The sequence below is a fragment of the Calonectris borealis genome, chromosome 9 (assembly GCF_964195595.1).
Source record: "Calonectris borealis chromosome 9, bCalBor7.hap1.2, whole genome shotgun sequence".
NCBI classification, from domain to species: domain Eukaryota; kingdom Metazoa; phylum Chordata; class Aves; order Procellariiformes; family Procellariidae; genus Calonectris; species Calonectris borealis.
In genome coordinates, this window is record NC_134320.1 from 29,448,849 (window position 1) to 29,475,117 (window position 26,269).

Sequence of the window (26,269 nt, forward strand, 5' to 3'; positions counted from 1 at the left end):
GAAGGTGCTTACACCAGTATCGCTTTAGGAAAGCATCTGTGCACTGACTGAGTCCCAACGATGAGCAAGTTTGTTCTGTGGAGCTGAAGCTGCAGTAACTAAATAAATATGCAATGCGTTAACTTAACAGCAGAGGTGGCTGAAGCCTCGCCACTGCTGGCTACGTGGTTCAGCTGCCCTGCTGCAATTCTGCCCCTTGCAGGTGCATCAGAACGACAGCTCCTGGGAGTATCCTGTAAACCTGACCCCTTTCTTCTGGAGGATTACCCTTCTCAAAGACCGTCTGGTCACCCAGTTTACACGCACAGGCCAGGAACGGCTGTATCAGCACAACTGACGAGACAGTGAGCTGAGGCACAGGATGGTAACAAGCACCAGGGCACGAATTTCATCTAGTTGCACATAGGAGCTCTCTTATCTGCACGTACAAACATACCCCCAGCCAGCTCACAGTTACTGCAGGACAAAGAGCACGTGCAGAAGTAGTGAACACCGAGTAACTGGTGCTCCGCAAGTTCACAGCCCCACAGCAAAACGTTTGCCTGCGTGTCTGCCAAGGCGTCAAGAGTCGGCAGCCAGGACCAAAGTACCAAAACAAGCTGTGAACATCTATTAAGTCATGCAGAGCCTCCTCATTCGGCAGACTAACTCCACTTATTTCAACTAGCCCACACCACAAGTGTTTCCAGTTCTTTCTTGCAACATGTTTTAGACTCCCCTCTCAGTCTGGGGACAGCTTCCAGCAGCCAAGGTTTCTGGGAGACCTCAACAGGGGAGCCATGTAAAGAGCGAGCTTTATTTGAGAGAGGTGAGATGAGCATCTAAGAGCATTTAATCATTTAAAATGTGCTGGAGTGCCAGTGTCCATCCCCTGGCGTGGACGATCCCTTTATTTGCTTTCACATGCCCTTGCATACAGGTGGCCAGAATTAAGCTTTACAATTTAGAAGAGGTATCTGGGTTTGTCTGGAACATGAGTGGAAAACTCTCAAGGCTGAAACATCAAGAGTGAAGTGCCCTGCAGAGAGGAGGGTCCAAGATCCTCCACAGGGGTACACAGCTGTATCATGTAGGTTCTGCGAGTGTCCTGCCCTCCAGACCTGCTGCGTTTTCATAAATTGCAGCTGAAGCAACTAAGAACACATATGAGTAATTACACTTCGGGTGTCTGAACCTGAAAAATGTCACTCTAATTCAGACCCCAATGAATTAACCTGCCTCTGCTCCATGGCAGTGGAGCTGAGGGCACCCACGCTCTGTGCTTTCCCGTCGGTTCTTGGGGACTGACGGAGGAACTCTATTTCCAGATGACTACGCACAAACAGGACTCATGCTAGTTAATTTTAAGTGGGGAAAACTAAGAAGGGCACGGTGGCAAGTAAAATTTTCAAACTTTCAGAACAGTACTGGATTACTGGAAAGCTCAAACTGCTGCTATCTGAAAAATATAAAAAGAGAATTTATAGTAGCTCATGCTAAAAAATCCTTTACTCTTCTTGTTTAATGTATACTAAACTTCAGGGGTCAAGAAAGGTTAAATGAAGCATCAAGAACCACTGCGCAAACTCCTGTAGGTTTCAGTACAGATTTGCTAGAGGAAGAGCTGAGGTAGGTTGTGTGTAAGTGCCAGCGTGAAAGATCCCGGCCGGTGATGTAGTGCAAATGAGGTCTGATGCACACGAACCATAACCCCAGCTTCTAAGTTCAAAGGGTGTGATTCAAAGCAGCTCGAGTACTTCCAGAAGTCATCCAGCCCCTCGCTGATTTAATGGAAGCTGGAAGATTGCGTCGTTTACTAACTACATCAGTTATGCTTTGCCAAAACAAATCCGTGAAACTGTTTAATATCTACAGGAAGGACTGTGATTGCACAAGCATTTTTATATAAATTTTAGTATGTGGGCTAGAGACCTGACCCAAAGCTTACTCAATCAGAGTCTTTCCATTGACTCCAAGAAGCTTTGCAACAAGCTTTTACTAATATATTTTAGTGGTTGCAATGCATTTTTTGAACCTAAGTAAGTTATTACAATGTACTACATCAAGTAACTGATTTTTGTGCCATTTAAATTATATATGTTGGTTGTATGCCAGATTGTACCATCAAGAAAGAATGGTAAAAGGCATTATACCGAATTCCTGGGAACACACCTGCCAAAACTGTTTAGAATAAAATCCTTACATTTTTTTGGTAAAGATTGAATAGCTGTATTTTCTTTTCTCCCCTCCCCTCAGCTAGTCAGCATTACGAAGGGCCGTCCTCACAGACTCCTTCCAGTATTTTGAGTACAGATCTACCAGATGTCCTCTGCGTTTCATCACTTACTTCCTAGAATGATAGTGCTATTTTAATGTGGGTTCACATGTAAAAAAGCTAACTCAACGGTGTTAATAGAGGCATAAATTCACATGATATACTAGATACATAATTTTTCATGAAGTGCTGTTTGCAGAACCAGAACATATATTCCAACTTTAAGTCCCATTTACTTCAGAGGGATTTCTGCTTATGTAATTAGTACAGGCATCAATTCTTCAGCAATTACACTAGGACAAGTGTAGATTTGATCACTCTTGAATAAAAGCAAGCGCATCTGGGTTCTACTTAGACCAAAATCAGCCCTGAGGCTTTAGTGGCAGAGGTCTGAACCTTGATTTCTTCTGTAGGTTCATGATTAGCCTATCTGCGAGACTGCCTGCCTGTGCTTTTTATGACCACTGCACCATAATTAAAATCAAAACCTTCAAGTGTGTGACTCAGAACAACTGTTGCTAAGCACATGAAGGCAAAGGGGTCTTACAGCAAAGAGAAACAAATACAACAACTTAAGAGATGCGTAATGAAAAGAAGTTAATCGAGGGAAAGAGGAACGAGAGAGGAGATTTCAAATTCTGATTTGGGATGACAGAGCATGATGCTGATTTTTATATTAGACTGGAAAACACCCACCCAGCTTCCGAGAGACGCAGAGAGAAGCCAGCCTTCCTGCAGTCAGCACCTCCTCTGCCCGCGGCTTGCCAGGCACGGCAGCGTCTCAGCCTGGAGAGAGGCTGCCTGCACCTGGCAGCAGCCGCCCCAGCACCAGCGGCCGCCGCGCAAATACCTCTACGCATTTGCTGGCGGGAGCAAACCGTTATTTCCTAGTGTCTTTTTTCCAGAATCACCCCTTCTCCCTCCCCAGAAAAAGGCAAACGAGAAGCACTTACCTGGTGGGAGAAAGGCTGTATGCTGCTGTAACTGCATGTTGGCAAGAGCTTGCTGGTATTGGAAAATACCAGTGTTAAAGACTGCGGTGGCACCATTGGTTTTTTCAAGCGCAGGCCTCTTTGGTAATGGGGGAAGTACAGCTTGAGGAATTCCCTGAATGGTGGATGGGTATAAAAATAAAGTCCAGTAAAAAAAAGAAAAAAAAAAGGGGGGGGGAAGGGGGTGTGGGGTGTGGAGGAGGATGGGAGGGAGGGAAAAGAAGAGGAAAGAGAGAAAGGAAAAAAGAAAAATCAGTAGAAGGCAAAAAAACCAGGCAGCACCATGTTTATCCATGAGCAAGCAAGCAGCATAGCAGACTTAACTACCAAATAAAAGGCGAGGTAAAAGATTTACAAGGGAGCACTACTTTAGCCTACCATTACAGCGGCACAGGTAACGTGTGGGAGCCGTACGTTATAGGAACCGGCGTAAATATTACGCTACGGTAAAGCTTCAGGGTTTCGATCAGGAGCGAGGCTATTGGGTAGGGGGAAGCAGCACTGCTAGCTCCATGAGGATCAACACGTAGAAGCGATGTTAATAGTCACCGTCCGGAGCGGATGGCAGGGCCGCTGGCGCCAACCCACTCCCCGGGCCCCAGCGCCTGCCCGGGCATGCAGAGCGCGCGCCGCATGCCGGCACCCCCGGGCCGCCTCCGCGCACAGCGCCGCGAAGCCATGCCAACGCACCCTGCGCCCGCGGCCGGCCCTGCGCCGCGGCCGCCCGCGCGGCACCCTCGGGGAGGGGACGGGATGGGACAGGACAGGACGGGGGGACGGGACGGGAGGGGAGGGGAGGGGAGGGGAGGGGACGGGAGGGGGCCGGCGGGGCGTGGGGGCGGCGGGGTCCTGCTCCGGAGCCCTGCTCTGGGGCCTGGCCCGGCCCGGCCGCCCCTGCGCCCCTCGCCGGGGATCGGGGTGGGGGAACCGGGATATTCCGTTTCTACACATTAACCCCAAACTCGACTCTACGATACAGCTACATGCCAAGCTAAAAGGTGAAAGGTCATAGTACCAGGTCAAAGGTTGCCTCGAGGGGTCGCTTCAGTGATTTGACAGCCGACTGAGTCTTAATTAGCAGGCAGCGAGCACATGATGGCAATGGCCAGTGGGGTCAAGCGCATTAACATAAACAGCAAGCAGAGGTGCATCATGGGGGCAGCAGTGCATTTGGGTAGGTGAGAAAAAACAAATAAAAACAAATCACCGGATGCCGTGTACAACGGTAACAAGACTAGGCATGCAGGGGGCCGGCGGGCGGCCCCGCGCGGGCAGGGCGGGCAGCGCGGCGCCCGCGGCCGCCTCCCGCCCCGGCCCCCTCCCGCGGGCAGGCCGGCCGAGGCGCGGGGCGCTCACGGCTATGCAGGAGCGGAAACGGGGCTCCCCGCCACCGGCCACCGGCTGACCCCCGCGCCGGCTGGCGGTGGAGCGCCTCCGGGAGCCCACGGCTACCGCCTCGCGCCGCCGGCGCTGCCGCTCCCGCTCCTCCTGGCCGCCGCGCCCCAGCGCGCCCGCTGCGCTCCTCTTCCCGCACCCCGGGGCTCAGCACAGACAGGACAGTATGCCGCCACAGCCCTCCTCGGGGTGCTCTCCTCTCCTCTCCTCGCTAGGAAACCAGTCCCTGCGCAGTTCCAGATCTGGCTGCTACGACTACCAGGTTTGCTGCAGCGCCCTGCGAGAGCTGCCGACAGCCCTCGGGGGGGCCGGGGAGATGGGCTACGAATAGCGTTAACACAGTAAGATCGACTTCAAACTAAGTCTCTACAAACAGGGACTTAGAGTAACTGAAATATGGGTTTATCTATCTGCGCAACTAGATAGATACACATCTACCCACACACAAACATACAATAAACTATATATACATATATGCACACACACGTACACACACGCACACACGTATGCACACATATATGTACATATAGATACTCTGTACATCAGCAGGCAAAATTAGTTACACATCTCAACAGTCTGAAACTACTTAAGAGCAGATCTGGCACCACATGCTGAGAAAGCTCATTGCACCGTGTAGTGACTGGGATCCCCAAGCACACGCACACGCGCCCCCCTCCAGCAAGAACAGCTAACACATCAATTATTTTCTCTCGTCAACATACTTCTATTCCAGAGGTGTTTTCCAAACTCACCATGGCAGCTGCAGTCGCTGCTGCCTGGGCAGCTGCAGCTTGGTTAACCTGGTACTGGGCAGCCTTGATCTTGGCTTGCAGATGTGCAGGAGGGTGAAAATATTTGCACTTTTCCCGTGAGCATCTCCCTTTGATGTAATCCATGCAGACAGTGACCGTGTTGTCGTTGGTGTCGATCATCGCGCTGTCGGCAGGGTGAGCGAACCGGCAGTCATTCTCTCCCCTGTTGCAGTTGCCACGCTGGTACTCTCGACATACCTGCAACAGTGGGAAAAGACAATCGCTTAATTTGGGTGATGGTTGTCACTGGCAAGGCTGGGAGCGGAGTCGGGATTTTTGAACGTCTGCAAGAACGCCGCGAGGATGGGTGCCCGGCCCCAGGAGGAGCAGAGTGGCGGTGGGACGGTGGGCTTGGCTCCCTGGCAGCAGGGACCTGGCTTCTGATGTCAAAGAGCATCAAAACACACCAGGATCAAAAGCCAAGCACACAGCAGGTTTTATTTTGGCTCCTGCTTAGCCACCCACAGGGCTTTTTCTGTTTTCTGAAGAAACTGGCCGTGGCTAGCTCTCAAGAGATCACCGCAAGCACCACGGTGCTCGGATGTGGTCACGCTCCACTGTGATCTGGCTGTGCCCGCGTCAGCAACGCTCGATGCATTAAGGTGACCGGCTGCAGGTGCCGGGAGGATGACTGCATGGCCATCCCCGAGAACCCCACCGGACGGGCGCTTCGTGCCTGTGCCGGGGAGTGAGCTGCACCCGTCGGGGCATGCAGCACCGTACCGTCCCCCACGATCCAGGCGTCTGCCACGAGAGGGCAATCCAAAACCTGCGGTGGCAGTGGCTGCCTCTCCCGGGCTGCCTGGCAATCGCCCTGCGGATCAGCGGAAGGTGGGCCGCATTGGGAAAGAGTGGGGGCTGCAGCCAGAGCAGTCACGGCGCGACAGCAGCCAAAGCAAGCTGAAGGAATCAGAAACTGCAGGAAGAAACCTGCTTGGCTGGAGGGATCCCCCTGCAGCATCCCTGCTGCTGGTACGAGGGCTCCAGCCTGGCCCCGAGCCGGCACAGACCCTTCCCAGACCTCCAGCCACCACCAGTGGTGAAGACACTAACTTCACCACCAGTGCGACAAGCATTGGCTCCCTCTTCACACACCTTGCAAACCCTGTATTTAAAAAAATGACGTGTGTTCTTTTCATGGTCAGCTCTTTACAAGCCGCAAACAAAACTGCATTTGTCATTTTAGTTTTCCAAAGGCTATAGGAAACAGAAAGGGACAAAAGCAACCAAGTTTGTATAAAAATAAAGCCACTTTAGTAGATGGAATTTCCTTTTAAAGGTGGGTGCCCATGAGCTTGGATCATCAGTATTTCCTCAAGGACCTTGGCTCTGATCCCTGCAACAAGCCAAATTTGGTTGTTATTTGGTTTCCATCCATGCTAGTGCTCTAGCTGCTTTTTAACCCCTGTGCTGCTTCAAGTACCAGCTGCCCATTATCTAAGACTTACGAAATGACATCCCCGAAGGACAAGAGCCCCATTTGTGAACCCGCTCGCAGGAAACATCCATTTCTCCAGGGTCATTCCAGCATGACCCTATTAATAGTCTTTTTCCATGCAGCGACAAAGACGCTGGGTGTATATTTGCAGCAGAGCCAAATGCCAGTTCAGGCACCTCCATTGCTCTCGTTCATCCCCATGGCCCTACTGCTCGCAGCTCAGTGCTTGCAGAACTATTTCTGCAGCACACATGAAACAGATTGGGCAAATTCCTCAGCTGGAAAATAACCACTTGCCTTCCAGGTAGCTCTTCAGCCGGATCTGTTCCCTGGTCTAGTCCCCATGCAGTGACATGGACCACTTTGCTAGCCAGTATGACACAGGGAGTGACGGGAAGGAGGTGCCGCCTGTTTAAGCTGTCAAAAAATTCAAGTCTGCTTCTGGTGTCTGATATGTGCTAGCACCGTCCCTGCTCACACGAGACTCCTTGGTCTCTCTCCCCCCTCACCCTCAAGCACACAACAAACAGAGCTGGCATATCATTGCTTCTCCAAGAGAGCTGTGCTGGGTTGGTCAGCCCCACCGCCTGTGTTACGCCTTGCTCTCTTTCATCATCTAGGAATGCTTTCTGGGCCATGAACCAGTGTCTTCCTCCCAAACACAGGCCTCCCAAATACACAAAAAGGGATAATTTCCTACACTGCAAACAAATAATCAAAGAAGTAAACTGAAGTCTTTTCCTCTGAAGATAAAGAAAAGGATACAACTAATGTCACTTGACTGGTTTTGCTCTTTCTCGTATTGGTGATCCACAAAACCGAGGTCTCAAAACCACCCCACATGTAAGAACTACTCCATTAACAATACAAAGAAGATATATACAAATTCATATATAAGTGTGTATATATATAAAAGTATCTATATGCAGAGAGAGAGAGAGAAAAAAAAAATGCATCCACAGACAAGCTAATTTTATCATAGTTAAAAACCAAAGAAGAGACCAGAAAACTGAAATAGTTCGGCAGACAGAGATAATCTTTGGCATGTCCAGAGCAAATTTTCACAGAGCTGTCATGCAGTAGCTGAGATAAGGCAATGAATGGCGCTCTCTCAGTGCTCCTTAACAGATCTCTGAACGACGGTTTACAGCAGTCAGACACAAACCGTAATACCGCTAGTCCTTTTAATCAGTGTGACCAGCAATGGCTTTTCAACCACTGTGATAGTAGCCAAGAATGCTTCTTGTTTATTTAAAAGCAAGCATTGAAAATGGTGTTATTTTTTGCCACAGGCACGCAGTAATATATCATTCATCTGCTTGAGTAAAGAGAGGCATGGAAGCATGATATGTTGTCTGGTCTTTCAGATCTGGAGAGTTTTTATTTAGTTATTGATTAATAGTCCCGTAATTAGTATCATAATTTCCAACTCAGTATGTTAAGAAACATAAACAAAAGAGGCACCTGTACATCTCTAGCCTGCCTGCAAAAATGCTGCGTTAGTGCTGCAATATTACTGATGCATCGTAATTCACTTAACTTGTTCTAACTTTGGGCTGAGTTTATTCTGATCACCCTGCAGGGATTCAAGTTGCCCACCCTGGAGGGGAGACAACCACTGTGTCACCTCAGCTATGGCAGAGGTCCCGCGCTGCTCACCCAAAAGCGGGCAGAGGTTTGGCTGGAGGGACGTGGACAGCAGAGCTGAGATCCCTGCCCTTCCATGAGCAAGTCACACCTTCTGCCTCCTTATCTGCATTTACGAGAATTTAGCAAAACGGGTATATTGTTGTCCAGTACATTCCGAACGTTTAAACAAAAGGCACCGCTAGGTCAGATTTCCTGATCACCCAAGACCTGAAAATCTCCAAGAACTTCTAAGCTGCTTCTTTCTGGCAAAAAATGGTATATATGAAGCAAGCAGGAAACACCAGCTTGGTTGTGGTCATTCTTGGTTCTTGAATACTTCTAATAGAAAATGATGGCATTCAAACGGAAACACATGCGTTTTAAATAAAACGGTTAGGCAATTCCTTTCTTTCTCACTTCCCTGTCCTCCTCGCTTCTCTTCTAGTTCACTTGAAGAGCCACGCTTTTGTTCAAGATATTTCTGGCAGGAGAGGAGTGTGAGGAAACCTGTAGGAAAAGCCTCAACCCATGAAACTTCCACCCTGAGATCCAGACTCCTTATGGGAGTGGCTGAACGCCCTGGACACTCAAACATCTGCATGCTATCTCTACAGGCGACACGGTCCAAATACGTATGAAATCAATTCTACTGCTAGTAACAGTCTCCGACCTTATCTTACGAATATTCATATTAAATATTTCAGGAGTCTAGGCACACTGCCTGACAGATTTGTGTTGTCTGCATGCTTTCCTTAAAGTCCCAGGTATATATATTGAGAGCTTTTAGTTGTGGAACAGTCTGATTCAGTATCCCAGAACATGTGTGCTAACTTAATTAACGCCACAGTACATCATTCTTGAAAATAAGTATTTAAAATTCTAAGCAGAACAAATCATATTCCAAGATTAGATGCTAACATCATAGCAGTTATTTTTCTCAAGGACAGTTCATTCCAAGGGAGAGCGAGCTAAGCCTTATAAAGCTCTAATCATGTCATAACAAATGATAATACCAACAGCAACAAGCTCCCTTAAAGAGCAGGTAGATACATGCCGGCTTCTCTGAGAGGTAACAATCAGACTGTGCAAAATCTTTCAAATCAGTTCTGCATTTCTGTAATCTATAATGTACATTAAAATGTTTTGCTGTTCCTAAAAATGATGTGCTTATTTGGTATTTGTATACTAAATTTGAATACTCCAGATTAAATTACCAATACACTGGAAAGCACTGGCAAATTATCTTCTCACCTACATATTTCACTATTTAAACTGCATTTGCTGAAGGGAAAAAAGGAGGAGGAAAAGACACCCCCTCCTCCAACAGATACTGGTTTTGTAAGACAGCAGCGTCGTGTGGAATTGTAGAGTCGGTGGGTCAACCAGGATGTGCTCTTGATCCCAGTCAAAATAAAAAGCAAAACTTAAACAGCTTAAAGGATAGAAGAAACTGGATTTCTTTAAAGTGATCTACATGGTGCAATGGCTAGAGCAGAGCAAAGGGAAGGGCCCTGTTAGGAAGGCTGGGCTGGGACAGCCCTCCTCCAAGGACAAGGACATCTCCCAAGAGCAGAGCCTACTGAGATAAATGCAATTACAGCAGCGAAGGTTGCTGGGTGCTGACTGGGCTGGGTTATAGAATCATAGAATCACTGAGGTTGGAAAAGACCTCTAAGATCATCGAGTCCAACGTCAACCCAACACCACCATGCCCACGACACCATGTCCCTAAGCGCCTCATCTACACGTCTTTTAAATGCCTCCAGGGATGGTGACTCCACCACTTCCCTGGGCAGCCTGTTCCAAGGCCTGACCGCTCTTCCAGTAAAGAAATTTCTCCTAATGTCCAATCTAAACCTCCCTTGGCGCAACTTGAGGCCATTTCCTCTTGTCCTATCGCTGTTACTTGGGAGAAGAGACCAACCCCCACCTCGCCACAACCTCCTTTCAGGTAGTTGTAGAGCGCGATGAGGTCTCCCCTCAGCCTCCTCTTCTCCAGACTGAACAGCCCCAGTTCCCTCAGCCGCTCCCCATCAGACTTGTGCTCCAGGCCCTTCACCAGCTTCGTTGCCCTCCTCTGGACACGCTCCAGCACCTCCATGTCCTTCTTGTCGTGAGGGGCCCAAAACTGAACACAGTGTTCGAGGTGCGGCCTCACCAGTGCCGAGTACAGGGGCACGATCACCTCCCTGCTCCTGCTGGCCACACCATTTCTGATACAGGCCAGGATGCCGTTGGCCTCCTTGGCCACCTGGGCACACTGCTGGGTTCTTAGTCAATTGGAGAACATGGCTGAGAAGTAGGTGTCCTGCTCGACCGCCTTCTGGCTGTGAGCTGAGGCCTCGGGAAGGCTGGTGCCGCCTCCCCGGCGCTGCCGAGGGCTCTCCCTCGCACGGGGTGCGGCTCCGCAGGAGCTCAGCCAGCGCGCAGGGACCCAGCACGCTCCTGCACTGCCAGCGTTTCCTGCGGCAAACGAAGTCTGCTCCCATAGGAATTCCCGCACAGTGCCATTTCACCAGGAAAGGTGACAAAAGAGGCACTTCTCCAAGTCTCAGCACTTATTTTCAGGGGTTTCCAACTTGGCCATCATCTTCCTTTCCATACAAGTTCAAAGCAAAACCACTCAGCTTTTTTTTAAAATTTTACTGATTTCAGATGTTTTTGCTGGCTTTTCCTAATTGATAAAAATGTTTTTTACTGCAGACTGTGCCCCTGGGTGTTTTGTGAGAGTAACACTCTCACAACTCCCTCTTGTGCAGAGGAGTTTGGCTCAGCAGTGTATCACTTCTCTAAATAGCTATATAAAGAGAACACAAGCATCTGGAGGATCAAATCCTGCACGCTGAAGTCCCAAATTTCATTAGCTCCCCATGCACTTTGGCCACAGTCTGCCAGCCAGCACAAGCTCTGCCCCACAGGCTCCACGTGAAGAGGTGCCCCCGTGCAGTCCCTCTCGGGCTCCCACCGACGTACGCGCTTCCCTGGCCATGGGCAGAGCTGGTGCTTGGGGACTTTGGGTACGTCCTGCTCCTGCTTACGAACAGAAAGCTTGTGAGCCCACACGCCCCCACACCACTGAAGAGCACCGTGGCCTCTACACAGGTGGAAGCACAATCAAACACAGCAGCCGACCTCGGCGCTGCGACCCCAAGGGCTCCCCGCCATCAGCATCCTCCTCTCGGTACTCATTTCCAAACCTAGCATGATTTATTTATGAATTTATCTAACTGCATTTTGGTTTTAATCCACCTCTGGCAGGTATCCACCGTGAAATAGAGTCCTCAGAGGAAAAACATCCCTTGGCGATTCCAAACAGCCACCCGTGTGCCAGGTCTCAGCTCGGTGCAACTGCCTTTCCTGTAACCTGACAGTGCTTTGGGGAGTGCTTTCCTCGGAGAAAACATCTCTAAAAAGGGAAATGATGTGATCCCGCAGAAGGGGAACCTGTGGTGACGTGAGCTCTGAGAATAGTGACAGCAGCAGCGGGAAATGCTCGCTGCCAGATGACCCTCCACACTCCTCCCAGCTCGCACCCTTCTGAGCAGCAGCTTGTCAGTCAGAGATGCAACTAAGAAAAAGAAATTCATTTTCCCTGTAAGGAGAATTAATCCCTGTTAATGCAGATACATGGGCAAAAAGAAAAGCATTACCGTTACAACTGGCTGCATTTTAAAACAGAGATCCTTCTCGCTCCTCCCGTCGTGCTCCCTGAGTTCAGGGACCATATCCAAGAGCACAACAACCCATCCACCCCCCACACCCCCAAGCCTTCACACCCTTCCCATGCAGAGATGATGTCGCAGTACCAGGATCTCTGAGACCTGCCACTGCACTAACGCTACGGAAACGCTAGTGCCACCGGGGTGGGGGCTGAGGGCAGAGCAGGAGGGCTGCGGCTGCAGGGACGGGTCGCGGCACAGCTCGGCTCTCTCCGCCGATCAAAGCTGCGCGGTGCCGAAGAGGGAGAGCACCACCAGCCGTGCTACAGGGAGAGCAGACCCCTCGCAGGCGGTGCGTGCCCTAACACACAGCCGTGCCCAACAGTCAAACGGGGTGACAGCGGATCGCCCCGCCTGCTCAGCCTCTCTCATTGCCACCTCTTAACCACCAGACCTGACCGGGGCTGCTGAGTGCCCGCACGCAGGCTGTGCTCGCAGGCTGTGCTCGCAGGCGCACCCCAAGTGCACGGCAGCCGGCGGCATGTCGCTGGCTCACCGCCCACGCTGCTGCAGCGCCGATAAGGTGCCGAAAACACTGTCAGGCCTTTCAGATAAGAAAGATTCAGGGCAAGGGAGAGTACCAGCTAGAGAGCACTAACACTTGTCAGGGTTGCAGCAAGGATGATAAGCAGGGCGCGGGAGGCCAGTGGGGGAGTGCTGGCACCATCTGTCCAGAGCGAAAGTAAGAGAGGCTGAAAGCTGTCTTTTACCCAGGTAAAAGAGCTGAAGCTCTGCCCTTACACCCACCCCTGGTGCTCGGTACCTGTGCCTGTGCACCCCCCCACGTTAACACCTTCTGGGCACACACTAACACAGTTTCGAGGCTGCTGCCACAGTCATTCCTGAAAGGGCTCAGTATTTCAATTTCTTTCTTTCTTTCTGAGGCTCAGAAGCAGAACCGCAAGCATTAACTTACTATATGATCACTCAGTCACTCCCTGTCCTTACCTGTCACCAAGATCAGCTGAACTGAAACCTGCATTATTTTCTTTCTCAAGAAAAATATTTTATATCTAGCAGACATAATAAATGATACAACTTGTGAGAGTAAGTTGCACATATCAGCTCCTACCTCCAGCCTGTCCGTCCTCATTAGCTTTTGGGCAGCGGCGGCGGCAGCGGCAGGAACCGGGACACCGGGGTTCCCTGTCACCAGCATCGGGGCGGTGGGCAGGATCTCTGCTGGGACCAGGCCAGGGGAGACGGGCCCCAGGTAGGGGTTGAAGGCGGCTGATGCGTTGGTGGCTAAGCTCGGTGCAACGGAAAACATTGGCTGCAATCGGAGAAAAGAAGAAGAAAGTCACTTTAAATATTTATACTTGCCATGCCATCAGCATAATAACTTTTTGGCTATCATCTTGAGCACAATGGTGGTGAGTTTCTGTTACTAATGGGAAAAAAGCATTTGCCGTGTTTGTGGGACATGAAGAACACCCGTGCAAATGTCACACACGAGCAAGACCACAAGGACAAGTGTCCCCCGCCAGCCGCTGCTGCTTCTCTTGCTCAAGCTTCCCCTGCACGCTTACAACACGTGGCAGCTCTTGGAGCAAACTCTCATTTGATCCGCACTTGAGCAACACCACCATAAACGAGGACTCCTCACGGCCACAGGAGAAAGTCTGAGGCTCTTGGAGGCACACGTCCAAAACGTGTATGAACTTCCGCGCTCGGGGAAAAAAGCATCTGTGCGAGAGCCCCGACACATCATCAAACCACACTCAACTTCAGACACAGATAAATACATTTCTGACCCTGATGACAGCCAGCACTGGTTCAGAAATTACAGAGGTTTAATAAAGGAACAAGTCCAGACGACCATAATAATTTATTTTTACAAAATTAAACAGGCTGTCCATGCAGATATTCAGAAAGAAATACACTGCATCAAGGATATACTTTATTTAGACGAAAAAACATTAAGCAAGAGAAAGAGAGCGCGAGCATACAAATACTGGGTTTTTTTTGTTTGTTTGCTTGTTTTAAAAAAAGAAAGAGTCAGATGCCCTTGTAGGCTATCACATGTTGTGAAGATAATTGGATGTAGAAGACCAAATAATGCTGTAAGACCAAATGCGGAGCTGTGACACTGCAGTAAAGATTAAATAACTCTTCTGCCCAACTGAATGCAAAGGCATTGCACTACCAGTGTAATTGCCAAATAAAATTTAGTCTGGAGTGTTTATCTTTAGTATTTAAATATAGTAGTTACTCAAGGCATTTAGATTTTTCTTCCAAGCTAATTTTTAGAGGGAAAAACAACTACAGAGTTAATGCAACTCTTTTGCTCTGTTTCATATCTGTTTGAGCCAGACAGCATATAACACCACAGGTTTTTGTATTCCTGAGGAAATGACTGAACTGTTCGGAAGCAAGAAACAAGTCCATTTGAGACACTGGACAAAAACACATGCAGAGATTATTGAAGAAAAAGACAGAAAGTTGTGTAAATGTGAATAATTTCTTTAACGTCTCTGGTTCTTCATCCATGTGAATGAAAAACAAACAGGCAAATTTTACAGGAAATAAAATATTACTCTTAAATACAGTAGTAATTAACTTACTTTTCATTACTGTGTTATCAGCTATGCAATAATGAACATTGAAAATAAAACTACGAACCAATCTGTTAGTGTGTAACTTAAGAGATATCAATGTGTGATTTCAGCCCAATATACTCACTGTACAGTAAATAAAAGACTATCCCATTTACTTTCTACTGAGATCATTTTGTACTAATATAAACATCCTGTGGCCTTTAGACCACTGCAAAGTAATAGCATATTTTATCAGAGCCACTTCACATTATTCTGAAACTCACAGGTATTTCGCAATGTGCTGTACACATGTAAATTAGGAGATAAAAAACTATCCTACAGTCGTATCAGCCCAGCCTCGGAGCCATGTTGCTGGCAGAAAGAGACCGTGAAGTGGTGAAACCTGGGCAGCACATAACCACTTCTCGGTAGCAGAGGAGTCTGCCAGGGCACAAAGCCACCCAAACACTCCTGCACCCAGGAAAAATTTCCAGCAATACAGGGGCCCCGGAGGACACATGGCACAGACTGGATCTCCCCAGGGACTGTCCCCAGCCACCCCAGCACTGACCTAAGGCTCGGGCAGCTGCAGGACGGGGAAGAGTGGGATGCCAGTGCACCCCAAGCACGGCCCTGCCGTCCACGAGCGTCAGCCGAGGGTCAGCCTGTAACTGCAAACTGGTCAGAACTGGGACCCCTATGCCACGCAGGGGAGGAGAGACAGGGGAGTTCCAGGTCAGTCTGAGCCACTGGGCTCGTCTCTGCTGCTTGCTGCTCACTTGTTTTCCAAAGAGCTTTTGCTTCCACGGCTCTAGAAGCACAGGTAGTATTTCTCTATCACCATGACCAAACCATACAACTACTTACTGGCCTTGCAGTTAGGGCCCTACTATGCTGTGCATTATGCAAGCCAGCTAAAAACCAGAAAAAAGCAGCTCCTGTAGATCCGCAGAGAGAACAGAGGTGAAGGAGGACATAGCCTTGGATGCAGTTCTGTGCCGCCAGATGCCCCATAATCCACATCGTCCCATCGACTGAATAATTCTGCTCTAAAAATGCCTGTTCACAACCAGCGTGAACCTCAGCAGTAGGTCTGATCTCCATGGGTCTGCCTTTCAAAGGCACTGCTCGCTAACGGGGTCATCGATTGGGAAGGAGACACGGGGGCTCCCTTGGAAATGGGCCTCTGCAGCGCAGCAGAGCCACGGCTCCTCCCTGGACAGACAGACCGGCTTTCTGCCAGCGCCCCAGCTCGCCAGCTCCGCAGGGAGGGAGCTGGACTCGTTTAATGCATCTTTAACAGTCATCTACTGAGCACCTGCCATGCCAAGGAAAGCACAAGAGTGCACCACATACACAGAGAGAAACACTGACAACCTACAGCTACTTGCGAATTACAAACACACCCGCAGGAAGGCCTGCGACCTGGCTCTGCTGCAGATTCGCACCTGCAGGGTGCAGCTGATCGCCTCTGGAGCGCTGGTGCTCTGCAGAAACGCCTGCCTGCCTAACAGCCCCGCAGTTCAGGTCTGTATAGAGCAAGCAGCCTCGTGGCTCCCTGTGCTCCCAGCACCCCTGGAGCCGAGGAATGGCCCCAGAGTCTCCAGCCACCTTTGCGGTCCACCTCCGCTCTTCTGGTCTCACATCTGCATCTTCCTGCTTCTGTTCAGCATTTTTCACACTCTTCCACACTGCCAAAAGGCAAAGCACGTGACACTGCTACTGTGAAGCAGCACGGCATCAGCCACTGATGTGCTAGTACCAACAGATGCGCTAATACCACCTGATGCTCTAGTACCAAAGCCAAAGTCTAGCTGAGCCCAGCTTCCCCTAAACCGGTTCACAGGCAAGGAGGGCAGAACCGATCCGAGCAGTCAGAGCTCTTCCTCAGGACCAGTCAGCAGGACACGCATTCCCCACACACCATCTGAAATCCTCTCCCTCAAGTGCCAGCTAAAGACAGACAAAAGAGTGAACTAAAAAGGAAAGATGGGGAAAGTCCATAGACATTACTTGCAACTAAGACAATGAAAACATTTATCGAACAGAAATATGAGTGAAAGGATCCTACTGCTTTGCTTACCAAATTAGAGTCTCTCATTAAGTTAGTTCACTTACTTTTATTAAAGCATAGGTATTGATTTTTGTAAAACAAACCAAACTGACTGAAGAAGCATCATTAGATGGGATGATATAAATCACTTGCTAGAACAGCCTGAAATAACATCCAACTGTGCTAAAAAATAAAGTAATTTTAAGGCCAAATTAGTAGGATGACATCCATTTGGAAACACTATTGCTGGGACAGCCAATGGACCTTGCTATGAATCCTCACATTGAATGAGACTGAATTCTGAAAATACAGTGTCTGTAATGTTTGAATTCAAGCGATGTACACAGAAATTACCCAGGCACGGGTAGGAGGTTTGTGCTGCACTTCAAAATACACTGACGTAAATTTTGCTCGTTAGGAACAGTGTGAGTGTAGCATAAAGGAGAATTTAAATTTGATTTAAATGTTATCCTCACACTAGCCTCTCTTTATACTAAAAAGGAACGTTAATCCAAAGGACTGCATTGGTAGTTTTTTTCATGTTTACCCAAACGTTGGTGTGTGCCTACACACTTCTTTGTATAAACCCAAGAGAGCCATATTTGGTTACAATTCATGAAACAAATAAACAGGTTATCAGAGAAGAATATTTTAAGCAATGGTTTTTACTGTTGGCTGCATTTTGACTTAAGCTTTCTCATAGTCCCAAATATGAATTTGCTGTATCACCATACTCAAATCAGGAAATAAAAATAAAATTGCGGCATATGCACATGTCTGTTTTGAGCTGTTGAAATTGAAAAATCATTTTGAGGTTGCTCTGGAGTTAAAGTACGTAAAGTGCAGTCTGCTTTTGAGCTGTCTAGCTGTACAGACACTTAATTTTCTTTCTGATCCAAAAGCCATCAGCAGCGGGCACCAGCCCACAGGCAGCCCCGTTTCTGCGAGACGGGAGTCAGGAGCGGGCTGCACGGCGCAGTGTTAGGGCATCCCCTGAAGCACTGCGGTGCCACAGCATCTGGTGCCTGTGCCCTGATGCTGCCTCAGCTCATCTCCTTGCCTAGGTGATACAGACAATGTTACTTAAAGAAACGCCAATCAAAAGAGAGAAAACAAAATGTGGTATCTTCTCATGCTGTGCTGACAGTACTAAAGTCAATTTACTGTGACGATCCTACCACAACATTTTCTGCTTTTGTCCCCCATGTACACTTTTGCTTGAAACAGCAGAGGCATAAAGCTCTGTGGGAGAATAAGAGTTATATTAACTGAATCAAATAAGCCACAAAATATTTACTGGTATTCTGTAGACCCACAAAACGTGGGGCCAAATAACCACTTGGCACAGGAATGAGAGTCCTTTCTGCTGAGATGATTTTTCCTAAGGATTGAGCTGTATTTTGAGGAGTATTAATTGTCACTATGTTTTTTGAAATAAAAGTTGAAGAACTCATCTAATAGAGTGAATATAGCTTTCCTAACGGAAGGTATCTAGAGGTAAATTAAACTTCCTAAATTCTACCTTTGCCAGCAAGAAAGGAATAAACAAACTGTCAGAGAAGTGCTAATGCAGTTATATTTATTTTATATATATATTTCAACTTATTTTTTCCTTTGCTGCCATTTTACCCATTGAAAGAAAGAGCTTCAGCCAGGGGAGCGTTGTTTGCCTTTTTACGTAGAATATACCAGTCTCGCTCATACATTAATCAGTACCCTCTAATGTCTGAGTTAGAAATTTATGTCAAAAGGGTTCTGGGCCAAATTTATCCATACGTTGGCTCAAATGATCTCTCTGGATTGCATTAGAGAGGGATCTGGCACAGGGCGTTCAGCTCCCAAACGCGTATGTGCATGGCGGGTTGATGCCAATCATCTTTACATTTGCTGAAACGAGGGATTACTGCAGAGCAAGAAACTCAGCCGCGGCGTTCAACTTTGTGGAACGCTGCACTGCGCTTACTTACTAAGGTATAAGAGAAACAGATATGATGTAATATATGATCACATTTTACTGCGACCAGATGAGAGATTTCTGATAGATTCTCCTTCCCCCACCCCCTGGCTTTTTGTAGAAAGTATGATTATCTGTACTTCTGCTTCTTCCTGCCAAGCCTGAGCTGTAGATTGTGCAGGTCAGACTGACATGTACCATACATCACTCAGGGCAAGCCTTCTGCTCTGCCTGACAACGTGCTGTAAAAACCAAAGTCCAATTCCAGCAAGTAATTCCCTGAGAAGGTTCCCCTGAGGGAATGGAAAACGTCCAGTGGGAATCTTCTCAAACCCAGGAATTTCCTAGAGCACATGAAATCGCAAAGGAAACATCTATTTATGAAAATTGCACACAGATCACTCACTTTCTTAATTTTAAGAAATAAGTTGCAAAAAATGAATTATATTAACAAAAGATTAACAAAATTAATCAAATCAACAATATTACTTCAGGCAAGGGAGAATTAAGCAGTACAAAGACATACAGACCAGCATTTCATTGTATGTGATTTCTCCACCAGTTACTGACGTTTGTGGGATTTTACTGGCACGTGAGGACACCTGCTAACTTCCTTCAGCTACAACTCATTGTACTCATTGATCCAAGCCAAAAAGTGCACGTACCACAGGCTGCAACGGGGCACCAGGCATCATGGCGTTGGCAAGCTGCATCTGCTGGGCCAGCATGGCCATATTCTTCTGCTGAATCAGGTTATTGCGTCCATTTATCTCCAGCTGCGTTTTTAAGTGTGGTGGTGGGTGAAGATATTTGCAGTTTTCCCTTGAACATCGACCCTGAAGAAGAGAATTGACACGACTGGCTTAGAAGCTGTAGGCGTATCTTTGTTCCTTACGTCATTGGCTAAAACAAACACAACACACGCCATAGACCTAGGAGGAAAGCCCCCAGCTACTTCTCTAGGCTTGACCAGAGCAACTTGACAATTCTAGTACCAGCTGGTTCCTTTGCTTTTCTAAACTGTGTATTTCTGCAGTACAACTCTAAAAAACACTGTTTCTTTTAAAAGTTGCTGAAGGCGAGCAAATATCAGCTGTTTTGGAAGTACAGCACACCCACCCTCTATGGGCACACGTTCTTGCCCAGTGAAAGCTGTGCCCATGGGGACTCGGAACAGCTCCCCCCTGCCCACAGAGCTGCCTCCAGGAAGCAAGCGGCTGCGGAGCCAGGAGCCCAACAAAAGCAATGCGGTCTGGCTGCAGCAGTGAGCCTACAAAAGCTCACGTGCTACTCTGAAAATGTTAAAGGCTCGCTTCTCTTTCTGCTGTGCAGGGGCACAGGAAGCTATGAGCGCACAGCAAGACGCGTGGTCAAAGTAGCATTATTACAAGGAAAAGAGCACCAGCTCTGCGCTTTCACTAGACCTGGAATACAGCATCTTTGAAGAAAACCTCTTACGTATGATGCATTTTTGTTGCAATCGTGTAAACCAAACAAGAAAATCAGAATTGACTTTTTTCTAAACTTTTTCATTAAATTCAGATGTGGTAAACAACAAATTTCATGCACTAACTTTATTTGGCTGGAAGGACATTCATCAATTTGACAACCATTCACATCAAGAAATAATAAAAAATAATTCTATGTACAATATATACCCAAACCCCACTGTACTTCCTTGTTATCAAGTAAACCAGCTTCACACAGAAGACAGCCCTGCTTGGTGAACTCTCTTAAGGTGTCTCTTGCCCCAGGTGCCCCAGCCTGCAGGCTCCCAGCTGGGAGCGGGGCGGCCGGTGCTTGGCAGCACTGGGCGCTTGCCCGGTGGTTGGGGCAGGGGGAGCTGGGCACGAACGGGACTTCTGGAAACTAGCCCCATGTCCCCCGAGCCGTGGCTCCACTGTAGAAACCTCTAAAATGAAAGGCACAGCCTGAGCAAAGGGCACTGCCTGCACAGCCGCTCAGCCACGGTGTGCGGCAGAGGGAGGTCGGGGAAGAGAAACCCCCTCTCCTGGGGAAGAGAATCCCCTCTTCTCATGGCATGTGGGCTGTGATCTCGCATGCCACGAGACTTCAGAAGATGCAAATTCATTAATATGGAAGTTTTACACACTAATTGTTCTTTAAAATTGTAACACTGGAGCCATACTTTCACTAAGGGGATGATAAAAATAAATAAAAAAAAACAACTGAAAAGCAGAATTGAATCCTTTTCTGGAATAAACAGATTCCTTAAATGACATTTTTTTCCCTTTACTCATTCATCTTTGAAATAAATCCAAACAGGAACAATGACAAAGCAAAAGACAGCCTTAATTTAAGTAAGAAACCATTTTTTATCAGGAAACACATTAATTCAATATAGTTTGACCTTATACTGCAATTTTGCTCAGAAAGTTCAAATGTATTCTTGTTATAAGATCTGCCAGAAATCTAATTTGTACGATGATTTTTGTCTCCCCTTAAGGCTGAGATAAACGGTTTGCTGCTGCCCCCCTCTCAATCCGTCTCTCCTGCTGGCAGTCCAAAGTTCTTAAAACTCATTTTCATAGTTATTCAACTGACATCTGAGTGATCCTTGCATAGGAAGATATACCTGATACAAAGAAAAATACAGAAAGTTTCGTGGGTATCTTTAGGCTACACACCAAGACAATAGAAAGCCCTATGTATATGAAGACCATTACTGTAATGAACGGCAAAGAAAGTTCATCTTTCTGAGCATCCGTTCATAATCCCTGAGCGTATTTCCTTGAATGAAATGCATTTTCCATTACACAATCCCGTCTACCTCCAGAGACAACACAGAAGAGCTGAGCGACTGCTGCCAGTCACAATGGGAAGGCGCAGACGAACAGAAACCCCGGGGCAGGCTGCCCCGGCGCTCGGCCGTGCCGTGCTTGCTGCCGCCTTGCTGGCCCCGGGCCGCGGGGCTGCAGACCTCGGTCGTCTTGTTTGTGGCAAGAGTCGGAGGGCTCCCCCAAGCCCTCTGGCGTGGGGCCTTCGCCTTCCCCTTACAAAGCCCTGTGACAGGGCTTTGCTCGTTGGACTGAGGGGTGCTATGGGCTGTCCTCGGCAGAGCTGACGCACGGAAAGGACCACTGAAGTCACTTGCAAGAAAATCTCCCTAATAACACAGCTCCAAGTGCTGGAAAGCAATCAAGACAGATAATGCACAAAAGCTAAAAGCACATCTATACTACAGATAAGACGGGGGGGGAAAAACATGTGCAGCCTGAGAAAAAATTTTTACAGGGGAATGGAGTTTCCTACTGCAAACAAGGATTAAGATAATTCAGTAACAAACATTAACGATTTGTAAATAGAAAAGACAAATTGATGGTGGCAACAGGAATCGGTGTTTACGGAGCATGAATTTTATACATGTGTGTATATACACATACACATGCGTGCATATATGCATCTGTTGGTTGCTGTTCCAGCCGTGGGAGCTCCCCGGGACACCTCCAGCACCGTACAGCGAGAGCAGCAGGCGGCCGCTGGCAGGGCTGCGCCCGTCCATGTCTGGTGGGGATCAAAGCCAGCACCCGACAGCCCGGAGCAGCAGTCAGACCTGTGCAGGGGCCAGCACAGCCTGGGGTGGACTGGCCGAAATGACGTGCAGGGCATCTCCCACCCGGCTCGTCTGTACACTTGGGGGAAAGTGAGCTTTCAGCCTGGGGGGATGCTTTCGGACAAAATGACCCTCGGTTCTCTCCTTTAATGCCTTACTGACAACACAGTTCAGCGTTTAAGCCATTTTGCACAAATTTCAGCACACCCCCTCCCCCAAAGCATTTCACAATTATATGAAATGGTAGGTAAAAGGCAGGCACTTTGGAACAGCTTTATTTATGTCAATTTTTCTCTTGATACTAAAACCCGTGTTAATTGTTGCTACCACTAAGTAACACGTGAAAATTACAAATTTACTAGCTGCCTGGAAGATGGTATCTTACACTTACATCTTACAGTGTAAAAATCAGACTTAATTACTGCTAAATGAATAACATGAAACTACAACATGTGTTGCTGGAATCAGAGAGGAGCAATTAACAAACCTGATTCCGAAATGCAGATTAAACTCAATGTCCTTATTTCAGTGGTGGGGTTTAGGCTGCTCCACACCTCTCCAGACTGGATCCAAAGACTGGATCGTGACCGCGTAATGTACTTCATAGACTGAAATGCTTTAAGGCCAGAAGAAACCAACCCAGGGATCTAATGCAATGTCCTCAGGCTCCTGGGAAACGAGGAGCCCCCTTCATTGTTTCCCCCTCAAGGCCATCATTTCTCTTCGCTTAGCAGCTGATCTCTAAGGAAGACAATTTACTCTCAGTTAAAGACTACAAGAACATACCACATCCCCAGGTAAACTGTGCTTATGCTTAGTTACCATTAGCTACTATCAAAAAGCTTACATCTTTCTTGTTTGTATGTTGCTCTGGAGTCTAGTGCAGCATTTAACTTTCAAACTTTTTGAATTTTCAGATCCTAGCAAATTTTCCGAAAGAAAAGCAGACTTCTCTGTTTGGGAAATGGCTTTCTTGTCCTACTTATATTCCACGGACCTTCAGAAACGGTCCACAGAGCACCCAGGAGTCAGAACTGAAAACCACTGTCAAAAATCTCAATCAAGAACATGGACTGCATTCATCTCCTTTATACTGCAAGCAAGTAGTTTCTTAATTACCTTTTCATTAGAGTCTGGTAACTTCAGTCAACAAAGTTTAAGGCAGATTTTCAACTCTCTGAACTTTTTCTGAACCCTTTGTTGTTTTTTCAACCATAAAAAAATGAATACTATAAGCGAGTACATTCAGAGAAGCGGAAGTTGAGCACGCTGGCAGTGTCCCGAAATGCTGTACCCGCACACCGGTCGGGTTTTACCAGAATCCTGCTGGACTACAAGTTATTAAGAACGCTCCTGAGGCTCCTCAGGCACGCTCTTCAGCAGAGGCCGCCCGCAGATCTCCGGTCCCTCGAGACAAGCGGGACAGGGCCTCCCCCACGGGCAGAGCCAGCAGGGAAACTCGGGGTGCACGGCGTGACGGCGGGGGAGGAATCACTCACACAGCGATGTGATATTTGGACAAAAACCTGTTGCCAAGATCCCGCGTTTACCTCTGCGCTCAGGACTCCTGCAGGAGGAAACCCGGCTCTCGCTCACACTGCAGCTGACAGCCGAAGCAGCAGCTCCCCGCCGCCAGCCGTGAGGAGAAGAGGCTGGGCCGGGCCCAGGCGATGCCGCTGGAGCCGGGCACGGGCACGGACCCGCTGCGGGCGCCCGGGGCGCACCCGCCCGAGCGAGCCGCGCTTTGTAGACACGCTGTGGCTTCGCTACCAGCCTCCCGCAGCAGGCCAGGCCCGAGCGGCCTGTCAGCCACGCAGGGCAGCGCCCGCGCCCTCCCCACACGCGTCCCTGCTAAGCAATCCCGCTGCCGCTAACCAGCGCCCATCAGCACCCACGCTCTCGGCAGCACTGCGAGAACGCGGCCCCGTGCGCCGTGATGGGCCTTCGAGCACGCCCTGCTCACACATAGGCCTGCAGAGCGAGGAAGAAGAGGGCGAGCTCGGCCCGTCAGCCGGGCGGCTCGGCGTCCTCCCAGCAGGAATGCCGGAGCGGGAGGACGCGCGGGCCGCTCTCACATGATGTTTTTCTCCAGCTATCATATCAACAACGTTCAGGCAGAGAGCCCAGGCTGAACTAAACAGCCAGCCTGACCGTCATTAAATTAGGGCAGCATGATGTCTGCAGTATTTTAAGCTGTCTAGCCTTGGCAAAAGCAGGTGGCGGGGACAGGGACAGGGAGAGCGGGTGGCACTCCCCCGCCAGGGACCTGTGCGGGGCCCCCCCGCAGCGCTAGGTGTGGGTCTGGCAGTAGCGGCCCTGGCAGGGCTGGGGAGCGAGGGTGTCCCTCTGCGCTGGTGATGCCTCCCGCACGCCCTCCAGCACTTCCCGCGCCCGCGTTCAGCGTTTGCAGGTCACTGACCCAGGCACACGGCAGGCACACGCTGAGCGGCGGGGGAGCCGCGGGGGGACCAGGCTGCCTCCTCAGCACCCTCTGGGGAGGCAGGAGGGATGGGGCCAGGGAGGCCACGAGCCCAGCATCGCCCCGGGGGCTCTGTCCGTCCGTCGACCCCCACCGCCTGCTGGATCAGGCCCACCTCTGAATACCTGCCCAACCTAAACACCATGCAAACATCATGAAACGGCGAGGGCTTGCAAGGGCAGTGCCAAGACAAGACATTTGTTTGCAAGCCGATCTACCTGCGTGTTACCTTCTGCACCACTCCTCCTCCTAGCAGCGTCTCCAAGAGCCCTTCTCATGCCTGTGTGTGATGCTGAGCTGGTGTAGCTCCAGTGCCCGGCTGCGGGGACACACTGCACCTCCACCCAAAAATGCCCAGAGATCCTTGTCTGCCGCTAACAGCCAGGTCCCACGCTCAGAGGGCGCTGGCAGACGTGCCACTGGCTTCACAAGCGCTCGGCACACGCCACTGGCTGTGCCAGAGCTGCCAGACGGCATCAGCACCGGCGCTGCTCCGGGGAAGCTGGGTTTGCACCCTGGCCAAGACAGGGTAAGTGAAAAAAGCCAAACTGGGAGCAGCTGCAAGGACAGCAACTGCAGAAGAGCGGGAGCTGCCATGCTGCACGAGGAGCCGCCATGCTGCACGAGGAGCTGCCATGCTGCACGAGGAGCCAGGGCAGGGGTGAGCAACCCTGAGTGGCCAGGGACACCGGGATGCTACACGGAAGCCATCAAACACAGCTTTTTCACCCTTGCACAGCTTCCTAAGAAATAAAAAATAGACCCCAAAACATACCTTAAAAAATTGGTTATTGCTAATCTCAATTTTTTGCTATGACCTACACACCAAACCCTGCAATCTAGCTATTTTCCTGAAGATTACTGCCTTTTTGTAAAAACTGCTAGTCAGATTATTGTGCTGAGGAGTTTTTAGTTGTAAATAGGTATTAATAAAAATGTGTCTGTAGGAAAATACTTACTTTGTTTATTCATTTGTTGACAGAAAATGCCTGTTTTCTTTGAGTTTTCTATTTATTTCCCTAGACAGGTGGAAATGAGTAGTGCTGCCTCTCAGCATGCGCCTTGCCTTCTCCGAGTGCCAGACAACAGCACTTGCCTTTATATTTGGGAAACCACTGTGACATGGAGGGGATGGACTGAAGGGGGAGAACCTTTCCATGTTATGTTACTACTTCCCCACCATAGGGAAATGTGGTTTTCTTATTTTGTTTTTCAAATTCTCTTACAGAAAAACCATTACTTTTTGGGGCAGACACATTTTAGATGTGCAGATTTCTGTTTAAATGATTGGTAACATACCAGGAAGAAGTATAATCTTTTTAGCTGACAGCAGCTACTACACAAAGACAGACTTTTAAGTCTTACTTGAAATGTGGGGGCAAGTACACATTTGCTTCTGCTCTCGTTACAGAAGTAAATCTCTTAAACTCACG

General features: G+C 48.8%; 1 protein-coding gene across 28 annotated transcripts in view; it reads right to left on the minus strand.

Annotated features, from left to right (window-relative positions):
- The window catches only part of MBNL1 (muscleblind like splicing regulator 1), a 112,253-nt gene that overhangs the window by 11,830 nt on the left and 74,154 nt on the right, over nucleotides 1-26,269 (minus strand). For 17 of the 28 annotated variants that reach the window (XR_012674734.1, XR_012674731.1, XR_012674732.1 and 14 more), the window contains 5 exons: nucleotides 19,449-19,619; nucleotides 13,312-13,512; nucleotides 5,394-5,651; nucleotides 4,262-4,315; nucleotides 3,208-3,361 (listed from right to left, as the gene is read on the minus strand). Coding sequence is in view for 24 of the 28 variants with exons in the window: in XM_075157535.1 (XP_075013636.1) it covers nucleotides 3,208-3,361; nucleotides 4,262-4,315; nucleotides 5,394-5,651; nucleotides 13,312-13,512; nucleotides 19,449-19,619 (838 nt within the window). In the remaining 4 variants the exon portion in view is untranslated. The remainder of the gene's footprint in view (nucleotides 1-3,207; nucleotides 3,362-4,261; nucleotides 4,316-5,393; nucleotides 5,652-13,311; nucleotides 13,513-19,448; nucleotides 19,620-26,269) is intronic. The other 11 variants (XM_075157555.1, XM_075157542.1, XM_075157553.1 and 8 more) reach the window with 2 other exon arrangements.